This window comes from Petromyzon marinus (genome assembly GCF_048934315.1).
Source record: "Petromyzon marinus isolate PM22_M1 ecotype Great Lakes invasive population chromosome 67 unlocalized genomic scaffold, UKy_Petmar_22M1.pri1.0 chr67_unloc.1, whole genome shotgun sequence".
Taxonomy (NCBI): domain Eukaryota; kingdom Metazoa; phylum Chordata; class Hyperoartia; order Petromyzontiformes; family Petromyzontidae; genus Petromyzon; species Petromyzon marinus.
Genome location: NW_027422591.1, coordinates 204,281 through 215,473, shown reverse-complemented (window position 1 = coordinate 215,473; position 11,193 = coordinate 204,281). Strand labels below are relative to the sequence as shown.

The window sequence follows — 11,193 nt, the reverse complement described above, 5'->3', positions numbered from 1 at the left end:
CGACGCCTTGTGCCAGGCTATGTGCACCTTGAGGCTATCACGTGAAGTGTCGAACGCCCGCTGGCAGGAGGTCACGGGGCAGACCCAGGTGCCACGGGTCGACTGACTGAGATGACTGGCTGATGCACCACCTGTGCCCCCTACTGTGCCAACCTGCTGTGCTTTAGCCACCCGGCACTCCGCTTGTTGTTGTGAGCGTCGCTCCTCCGCCCTCCGTTGTTGTTGGAGGGCGACTGCCTCCAACTGCCCAGTAGCGTCCTTCACGAGCCTCCTCCACAGAGGCCGATTTTGACACCGCTGGTACCAGTCATCGGCAAGTCCACTCAGCTCCACGTCCTCCTGTACCACATCACTCCATCTCTTCTCTAGCCCGTGCCGCGCCCGTTTTGCCCCCTCGATCCGGCCGAACAAAAGCTGTTAAGTCATGCGGTGGCTGGGCATGCGGGCTACATGACCCAGCCAACGCAGCCTTGCCTGTCGGAGGAGCTCACCGATGGGACCTTGCCCAGATCTTTCAAGGATTTGTGAGCTCCTCACACAATCCAGTGTGGTTAAACCTAGGATTGATCGTAGGCAGGCCAACCTAAATGTTTCTAACCAGCGAAGATGTTCCATTAGGGGGGTCCACGTTTGGCAAGCGTAGAGAAGGGAGGGAATGACCGTGGCCGAGAAGACCTGAAGCTTAGTGCGGAGCGACAGACCAGGCAGCTTCCACACTCAGCGTTACACAACCGATGAAAAGATAATGCTGCTCGACTGATTCGGAGTGAGACCTCCGTTGTCAAACCGGAGCTGGTCTTGAGCACACTGCCCAGGTATGGGAAACTCTCCACTCTCTCCACAACTGCCCCATCACCGATTGGGAGTTGTGGGGGTGGAGTGTCCGATGGTACAAAATACCCAGGCAGGTGCTTAGTTTTGGTGGGGCTGATGGTAAGGCCCCAAGTCTTAGTGGCACACTCCAGTCTCAGCAGCAGCGTCTCCAACTCCTCTGAATGAGCAGCTATTACCAAATCATCAGCATACATAACGTGGCTGAGCAATAGGGAGCCATCCCTTGACCGCACCCGGGCATCGATCAGCCTCCCATTATATCCGTACCAGATGGGAGATTCCCCCGGTACAGCTATTGAAGGCTTCACGAACTACGTGGTCAAAATAGATGTTAAATAATGTGGGGAGCCAAAGGACATCCCTGTCGCACCCCAAGGTGTACAGGGAATGGCTCTGACTCCCGGCCACGTAGTTTTACCCGGGCCCTCTCAGACACACACACACGCTTCAACACACACACTTGCAACGAGCGTGTGTGCTGTGTGTGTAGCTGTTTGTGCGTGTAGCTGTGTGTACCTATACCTGTGTATGTAGCTGTGTAAACCTGTGTACGTGCGTGCTGTGTGTTACGTGTGTGTAGCTGTGTGTCTGTATGTGGGGAGCGGTGGTGCAGCGGTTAGCGCTACGCTGCACTACGAACCCGGCGACCCGAGTTCGATTCCCGCTCACGGCCAACACCGGCGGTGACGATTATTTGAACCGGTACCCGGGCCTCCCCTAGGTCGACTCAGACTCAAATGAGTTACCTGGTGTAGCGGTGGTGGTGTAGTAAACATCGCCACTGGGGGAGACAAAGACGGCCGGGCGTGGTGCTGGTAGCCACCCACCCCCTCGTGTGCCACAGCGCCGGTAGCCTTCATAGGTGCTACTAACAGCACTTGCCCCAGCACTCAGTTGAGGCTACACGGGGGACCTTTGTCTGTGTCTACCTTCATAGGTGCTGCTACTCGCTACTAGCAGCACTTGCCCCAGCACTCAGTTGAGGCTACACGGGAGACCTTTGTCTGTGTCTACCTTCATAGGTGCTTCTGCTACTCGCTACTAACAGCACTTGCCCCTACAGTCTGTAGAGGCTACACAGGGGACCTTTGTCTGTGTCTACCTTCATAGGTGCTGCTACTCGCTACTAGCAGCACTTGCCCCAGCAGTCTGTAGAGGCTACACGGGGGACCTTTGTCTGTGTCTACCTTCATAGGTGCTGCTACTCGCTACTAGCAGCACTTGCCCCAGCAGTCTGTAGAGGCTACACAGGGGACCTTTGTCTGTGTCTACCTTCATAGGTGCTGCTACTCGCTACTAACAGCACTTGCCCCTACAGTCTGTAGAGGCTACACGGGGATCTTTGTCTGTGTCTACCTTCATAGCTGCTGCTACTCGCTACTAGCAGCACTTGCCCCAGCAGTCTGTTGAGTCTACACGGGGGACCTTTGTCTTTGTCTTTGCAGGGTCGTCACGTGCGGACCGGTCAGCTGGCAGCGATCAAGGTCATGGACGTCACGGAGGTGAGAGGGTCGCAGTCGCTCACCCGTCGTCACGATCGTCGTCGTCACGATCACGATCATCGTCGTCACGATCGTCGTCGTCACGATCACGATCATCGTCGTCACGATCGTCGTCGTCACGATCATCGTCGTCACGATCGTCGTCGTCACGATCGTCGTCGTCACGATCGTCGTCGTCACGATCGTCGTCGTCACGATCGTCGTCGTCACGATCGTCGTCGTCGTCACGATCATCGTCGTCACGATCGTCGTCGTCACGATCGTCGTCGTCATCGTTACGGCACATCAGGGTGGCGCATGCCGCAGTGCCACTCGGCTGTCTAACAACAACAACAACATCATCGCCATCGTCGCCATCATCGCCATCGTCGTCATCATCGCCATCGTCGCCATCATCATCATTGCCATCATCATCACCATCATCATTATCGACATTATCATCATCATCGCCGCCATCATTATCGCCATCATCATCATCATCATCATCGCCGCCATCATCATCATCGCCGCCATCATCATCATCGCCGCCATCATCATCATCGCCGCCATCATCATTATCGCCATCATCATCATTATCGCCATCATCATCATTATCGCCACCATCATCATTATCGCCGCCATCATCATTATCATTGCCGCCATCATTATTATCGCCGCCATCATCATTATCGCCGCCATCATCATTATCGCCATCATCATCATTATCGCCATCATCATCATCATCATCGCCGCCATCATCATCATCGCCATCATCATCATCGCCGCCATCATCATCATCGCCGCCATCATCATTATCGCCATCATTATCGCCGCCATCATTATCGCCGCCATCATCATTATCGCCATCATCATAATTATCGCCATCATGATCATCATCGCCGCCATCATCATCATCGCCGCCATCATCATCATCGCCGCCATCATCATCATCGCCGCCATCATCATTATCGCCGCCATCATTATCGCCGCCATCATTATCGCCGCCATCATCATTATCGCCATCATCATAATTATCGCCATCATCATCATTATCGCCACCATCATCATCATCGCCGCCATCATCATTATCGCCATCATCATTATCGCCATCATCATAATTATCGCCACCATCATCATCATCGCCGCCATCATCATTATCGCCATCATCATAATTATCGCCATCATCATCATCATCGCCGCCATCATCATTATCGCCATCATCATAATTATCGCCATCATCATCATCATCGCCGCCATCATCATCATCGCCGCCATCATCATTATCGCCATCATCATCATTATCGCCATCATCATCATCATCATCCCCACCAACATCACCAACAACATCACAGCCACCCACTGCAAGTCTCCCGACGTGTCCTCGCAAGCCTCACCACGTGCCTCACCCTCACCACGTGCCTCACCCTCACCACGTGCCTCACCACGTGCCTCACCCTCACCACGTGCCTCACCCTCACCACGTGCCTCACCACGTGCCTCACCCTCACCACGTGCCTCACCCTCACCACGTGCCTCACCACGTGCCTCACCACGTGTCTCACCCTCACCACGTGCCTCACCCTCACCACGTGCCTCACCCTCACCACGCGCCTCACCCTCACCACGTGCCTCACCACGTGCCTCACCACGTGCCTCACCCTCACCACGTGCCTCACCCTCACCACGTGCCTCACCCTCACCACGTGCCTCACCACGTGCCTCACCCTCACCACGTGCCTCACCCTCACCACGTGCCTCATCCTCACCACGTGCCTCACCACGTGCCTCACCACGCGCCTCACCCTCACCACGCGCCTCACCCTCACCACGTGCCTCACCCTCACCACGTGCCTCACCACGCGCCTCACCCTCACCACGTGCCTCACCCTCACCACGTGCCTCACCCTCACCACGTGCCTCACCCTCACCATGCGCCTCACCCTCACCACGTGCCTCACCCTCACCACGTGTCTCACCCTCACCACGTGCCTCACCCTCACCACGCGCCTCACCACGTGCCACACCCTCACCACGTGCCTCACCCTCACCACGTGCCTCACCCTCACCATGCGCCTCACCCTCACCACGTGCCACACCCTCACCACGTGCCTCACCCTCACCACGTGCCTCACCCTCACCATGCGCCTCACCCTCACCACGTGCCTCATCCTCACCACGTGCCTCATCCTCACCACGTGCCTCACCCTCACCACGTGCCTCCGCCTGTCCCCGTGTGTCTCACCGTGTGTCTCACCGCGTGTCTCACCGTGTGTCTCACCGTGTGTCTCACTGTGTGTCTCACTGTGTGTCTCACCGTGTGTCTCCACGTGTCTCACCGCGTGTCTCACCGTGTGTCTCACCGTGTGTCACTGTGTGTCTCACCGTGTGTCTCACCGCGTGTCTCACCGTGTGTCTCACCGTGTGTCTCACTGTGTGTCTCACTGTGTGTCTCACCGTGTGTCTCCACGTGTCTCACCGCGTGTCTCACCGTGTGTCTCACCGTGTGTCACTGTGTGTCTCACCGTGTGTCTCACCGCGTGTCTCACCGTGTGTCTCACCGTGTGTCTCACTGTGTGTCTCACTGTGTGTCTCACCGTGTGTCTCCACGTGTCTCACCGCGTGTCTCACCGTGTGTCTCACTGTGTGTCTCACTGTGTGTCTCACCGTGTGTCTCACCGTGTGTCTCACCGCGTGTCTCACCGTGTCTCACCGTGTGTCTCACCGTGTGTCTCACCGTGTCTCACTGTGTGTCTCACTGTGTGTCTCACCGTGTCTCACTGTGTGTCTCACTGTGTGTCTCACTGTGTGTCTCACCGTGTGTCTCACTGTGTCTCACCGTGTCTCACTGTGTGTCTCACCGTGTGTCTCACTGTGTCTCACCGTGTCTCACTGTGTCTCACCGTGTCTCACCGTGTGTCTCACCATGTGTCTCACCGTGTCTCTCACCGTGTGTCTCACCGTGTCTCACTGTGTGTCTCACCGTGTGTCTCACCGTGTGTCTCACTGTGTGTCTCACCATGTGTCTCACCGTGTCTCTCACCGTGTGTCTCACCGTGTCTCACTGTGTGTCTCACTGTGTGTCTCACCGTGTGTCTCACCCTGTGTCTCACCGTGTGTCTCACCGTGTGTCTCACCGTGTGTCTCACCGTGTGTCACCGTGTGTCTCACCGTGTGTCTCACCGTGTCTCCCTGTGTGTCTCACCGTGTGTCTCACTGTGTGTCTCACCGTGTGTCTCACCGTGTGTCTCACCGTGTGTCTCACCGTGTGTCTCACCGTGTGTCTCACCGTGTGTCTCCCCGTGTGTCTCACCGTGTCTCCCTGTGTGTCTCACCGTGTGTCTCACCGTGTGTCTCACCGTGTGTCTCACCGTGTGTCTCACTGTGTGTCTCACTGTGTGTCTCACTGTGTGTCTCACCGTGTGTCTCACCGTGTGTCTCACCGTGTGTCTCACTGTGTGTCTCACCGTGTGTCTCCCCGTGTGTCTCACCGTGTGTCTCACTGTGTGTCTCACTGTGTGTCTCACTGTGTGTCTCACCGTGTGTCTCACCGTGTGTCTCACTGTGTGTCTCACCGTGTGTCTCCCCGTGTGTCTCACCGTGTGTCTCACCGTGTGTCTCACTGTGTGTCTCACTGTGTGTCTCACCGTGTGTCTCACCGTGTGTCTCACTGTGTGTCTCACCGTGTGTCTCACTGTGTGTCTCACCGTGTGTGTCACCCTGTGTCTCACCGCGTGTCTCACCGTGTGTCTCACTGTGTGTCTCACCCTGTGTGTCTCACCGTGTGTCTCACCGTGTGTCTCACTGTGTGTCTCACCGTGTGTCTCACCGTGTCTCACCGTGTGTCTCACCGTGTGTCTCACCGTGTGTCTCACCGTGTGTCTCACTGTGTGTCTCACTGTGTGTCTCACCGTGTGTCTCACCGTGTGTCTCACCGTGTGTCTCACCGTGTGTCTCACCGTGTGTCTCACTGTGTGTCTCACCGTGTCTCACTGTGTGTCTCACCGTGTCTCACCGTGTCTCACCGTGTGTCTCACCGTGTGTCTCACCGTGTGTCTCACTGTGTGTCTCACTGTGTGTCTCACCGTGTGTCTCACCGTGTGTCTCACCGTGTCTCACCGTGTGTCTCACCGTGTGTCTCACCGTGTGTCTCCCCGTGTGTCTCACCGTGTGTCTCACCGTGTGTCTCACCGTGTGTCTCACTGTGTGTCTCACCGTGTGTCTCCCCGTGTGTCTCACCGTGTGTCTCACTGTGTGTCTCACTGTGTGTCTCACTGTGTGTCTCACCGTGTGTCTCACCGTGTGTCTCACTGTGTGTCTCACCGTGTGTCTCCCCGTGTGTCTCACCGTGTGTCTCACCGTGTGTCTCACTGTGTGTCTCACTGTGTGTCTCACTGTGTGTCTCACCGTGTGTCTCACCGTGTGTGTCACTGTGTGTGTCACCGTGTGTCTCACCGTGTGTCTCACCGTGTGTCTCACTGTGTGTCTCACCGTGTGTCACCGTGTGTCACCGTGTGTCTCACTGTGTGTCTCACTGTGTGTCTCACCGTGTGTCTCACCACGTGTCTCACTGTGTGTCACCGTGTGTCTCACCGTGTGTGTCACTGTGTCTCACCGTGTGTCTCACCGTGTGTCTCACCGTGTGTCTCACCGTGTGTCTCACTGTGTGTCTCACTGTGTGTCTCACCGTGTGTCTCACCGTGTGTGTCACTGTGTCTCACCGTGTGTCTCACTGTGTGTCTCACTGTGTGTCTCACCGTGTGTCTCACTGTGTGTCTCACTGTGTGTCTCACCGTGTGTCTCACCCTGTGTCTCACTGTGTGTCTCACCGTGTGTCACCGTGTGTCACCGTGTGTCACCGTGTGTCTCCCCGTGTGTCTCACTCTGTGTCTCACCGTGTGTCTCACCGTGTGTCACCGTGTGTCTCACCGTGTGTCTCACCGTGTGTCTCACCGTGTCTCACCGTGTGTCTCACCGTGTGTCTCACCGTGTGTCTCACCACGTGTCTCACTGTGTGTCTCACTGTGTGTCTCACTGTGTGTCTCACTGTGTGTCTCACCGTGTGTCTCACCGTGTGTCTCACCGTGTGTCTCACCGCGTGTCTCACCGTGTGTCTCACCGCGTGTCTCACCGCGTGTCTCACTGTGTGTCTCACCGTGTGTCTCACTGTGTCTCACCGTGTGTCTCACTGCGTGTTTCTCACCGTGTGTCTCGCCGTGTGTCTCACCGTGTCTCACCGTGTCTCACTGTGTTTCTCACCGTGTGTCTCACCGTGTGTCTCCCTGCCTGTCTCACTGCGTGTCTCACCGTGTGTCTCACCGCGTGTCTCACCGTGTGTCTCACCGTGTGTCTCACCGTGTGTCTCACCGTGTGTCTCACTGTGTGTCTCGCCGTGTGTCTCACCCTGTGTCTCACCGTGTGTCTCACCGTGTGTCACCGTGTGTCTCACCGTGTGTCTCACCGTGTGTCTCACCGTGTGTCTCACTGTGTGTCTCACCGTGTCTCACCGTGTGTCTCACCGTGTGTCACCGTGTGTCTCACCGTGTGTGTCACTGTGTCTCACCGTGTGTCTCACCGTGTGTCTCACCGTGTGTCTCACCGTGTGTCTCACCGCGTGTCTCACCGTGTGTCTCACCCTGTGTCTCACTGTGTGTCTCACCGTGTGTCTCACCGTGTGTCTCACCGTGTGTCTCACTGTGTGTCTCACCGTGTGTCACCGTGTGTCACCGTGTGTCTCACCCTGTGTGTCACCGTGTGTCACCGTGTGTCTCACCGTGTGTCTCCCTGTGTGTGTCACCGTGTGTCTCACCGTGTGTCTCACCGCGTGTCTCACCGTGTGTCTCCACGTGTCTCACCGTGTGTCTCACCGTGTGTCTCACCGTGTGTCTCACCGTGTGTCTCACCGTGTGTCTCACCGTGTGTCTCCACGTGTCTCACCGTGTGTCTCCACGTGTCTCGCCGTGTGTCTCCACGTGTCTCACCGTGTGTCTCACCGTGTGTCTCACCGTGTGTCTCCCCGTGTCTCACTGTGTGTCTCACTGTGTGTCTCACCGTGTGTCTCCACGTGTCTCACCGTGTGTCTCCACGTGTCTCGCCGTGTGTCTCCACGTGTCTCACCGTGTGTCTCACTGTGTGTCTCACCGTGTGTCTCCCCGTGTCTCACTGTGTGTCTCCCCGCGTGTCTCACCAGGACGAGGAGGAGGAGATCAAGCTGGAGATCAACATGCTGAAGAAATACTCGCACCACCGCAACATCGCCACCTACTACGGCGCCTTCGTCAAGAAGAGCCCGCCAGGACACGACGATCAGCTCTGGGTGAGCCACTCACCTACTCACTCACCTACTCACCCACTCACTCACCTACTCACTCACCTACTCACCTACTCACTCACCTACTCACCTACTCACTCACTCACCTACTCACTCACCTACTCACTCACCTACTCACTCACCTACTCACTCACTCACTCACCTACTCACTCACTCACCTACTCACTCACTCACTCACCTACTCACTCACCTACTCACCTACTCACTCACCTACTCACTCACCTACTCACTCACCTACTCACTCACCTACTCACCCACTCACTCACCTACTCACTCACCTACTCACTCACCTACTCACCTACTCACTCACCTACTCACTCACCCACTCACTCACCTACTCACTCACCTACTCACTCACCTACTCACTCACCTACTCACCTACTCACTCACCTACTCACTCACCTACTCACCTACTCACTCACCTACTCACCTACTCACTCACCTACTCACTCACCTACTCACCCACTCACTCACCTACTCACTCACCTACTCACTCACCTACTCACTCACCTACTCACCTACTCACTCACCTACTCACTCACCTACTCACTCACCTACTCACTCACCTACTCACTCACTCACCTACTCACTCACCTACTCACTCACTCACCTACTCACCCACTCACTCACCTACTCACTCACCTACTCACCCACCTACTCACTCACCTACTCACCTACTCACTCACCTACTCACTCACCTACTCACTCACCTACTCACCCACTCACTCACCTACTCACCTACTCACTCACCTACTCACTCACCTACTCACTCACCTACTCACTCACCTACTCACTCACCTACTCACTCACTCACCTACTCACTCACCTACTCACTCACTCACCTACTCACTCACCTACTCACTCACTCACCTACTCACCCACTCACTCACCTACTCACTCACCTACTCACTCACCTACTCACCCACCTACTCACTCACCTACTCACCTACTCACTCACCTACTCACTCACCTACTCACTCACCTACTCACTCACTCACTCACCTACTCACTCACTCACTCACCTACTCACTCACTCACCTACTCACTCACTCACCTACTCACTCACTCACCTACTCACTCACCTACTCACTCACTTACTCACCTACTCACTCCCTCACATACTCACTCCCTCACATACTCACTCACCTACTCACTCACTCACCTACTCACTCACCTACTCACTCACTCACCTACTCACTCACCTACTCACTCACTCACCTACTCACTCACCTACTCACTCACTCACCTACTCACTCACCTACTCAATCACCTACTCACTCACTCACTCACCTACTCACTCATTCACCTACTCACTCACTCACCTACTCACTCACCTACTCACTCACCTACTCACCTACTTACCCACTCACTCACCTACTCACTCACTCACCTACTCACTCACCTACTCACTCACCTCACCGTGTCTGACTCACCGTGTGACTCACCGTGTCTGACTCACCGTGTCTGACTCACCGCGTCTGACTCACCGTGTCTGACTCACCGCGTCTGACTCACTGTGTCTGACTCACCATGTCTGACTCACCGTGTCTCTCACCGTGTCTCTCACCGTGTCTGACTCACCGCGTCTGACTCACCGTGTCTGACTCACCGTGTCTCTCACCGTGTCTGACTCACCACGTCTGACTCACCGTGTCTGACTCACCGTGTCTGACTCACCGTGTCTGACTCACCGTGTCTGACTCACCGCGTCTGACTCACCATGTCTGACTCACCGTGTCTGACTCACCGTGTCTGACTCACCGTGTCTCTCACCGTGTCTGACTCACCACGTCTGACTCACCGTGTCTGACTCACCGTGTCTGACTCACCGTGTCTGACTCACCGTGTCTGACTCACCGCGTCTGACTCACCGTGTCTGACTCACCGTGTCTCTCACCGTGTCTGACTCACCGTGTCTGACTCACCGTGTCTCTCACCGTGCCTCTCACCGTGTCTGACTCACCGTGTCTGACTCACCGTGTCTGACTCACCGTGTCTCTCACCGTGCCTCTCACCGTGTCTGACTCACCGCGTCTCTCACCGCTTCTGACTCACCGTGTCTGACTCACCGTGTCTGACTCACCGTGTCTGACTCACCGTGTCTGACTCATCGTGTCTGACTCACCGCGTCTGACTCACCGTGTCTGACTCACCGTGTCTGACTCACCGTGTCTGCCTCACCGCGTCTGACTCACCGCGTCTGACTCACCGTGTCTGACTCACCGTGTCTGACTCACCGTGTCTGACTCACCGTGTCTCTCACCGTGTCTGACTCACCGTGTGCCTCTCACCTTGTCTCTTACCGTGTCTGACTCACCGTGTCTGACTCACCGTGTCTGACTCACCGTGTCTGACTCACCGTGTCTGACTCACCGTGTCTCTCACCGTGTCTGACTCACCGTGTGCCTCTCACCTTGTCTCTTACCGTGTCTGACTCACCGTGTCTGACTCACCGTGTCTCTCACCGTGTCTGACTCACCGTGTCTGACTCACCGTGTCTGACTGACCGTGTCTGACTCACCGTGTTTGACTCACCACGTCTGACTCACC

General features: G+C 56.0%; 1 protein-coding gene across 5 annotated transcripts in view; it reads left to right on the top strand.

The window, feature by feature from the left end:
- The window catches only part of LOC116956743 (TRAF2 and NCK-interacting protein kinase-like), a 136,075-nt gene that overhangs the window by 73,244 nt on the left and 51,638 nt on the right, over positions 1-11,193 (top strand). For all 5 annotated transcript variants that reach the window (XR_012931430.1, XR_012931429.1, XR_012931431.1 and 2 more), the window contains exons 3-4: positions 2,280-2,336; positions 8,503-8,628. Coding sequence is in view for 2 of the 5 variants with exons in the window: in XM_076057959.1 (XP_075914074.1) it covers positions 2,280-2,336; positions 8,503-8,628 (183 nt within the window). In the remaining 3 variants the exon portion in view is untranslated. The remainder of the gene's footprint in view (positions 1-2,279; positions 2,337-8,502; positions 8,629-11,193) is intronic.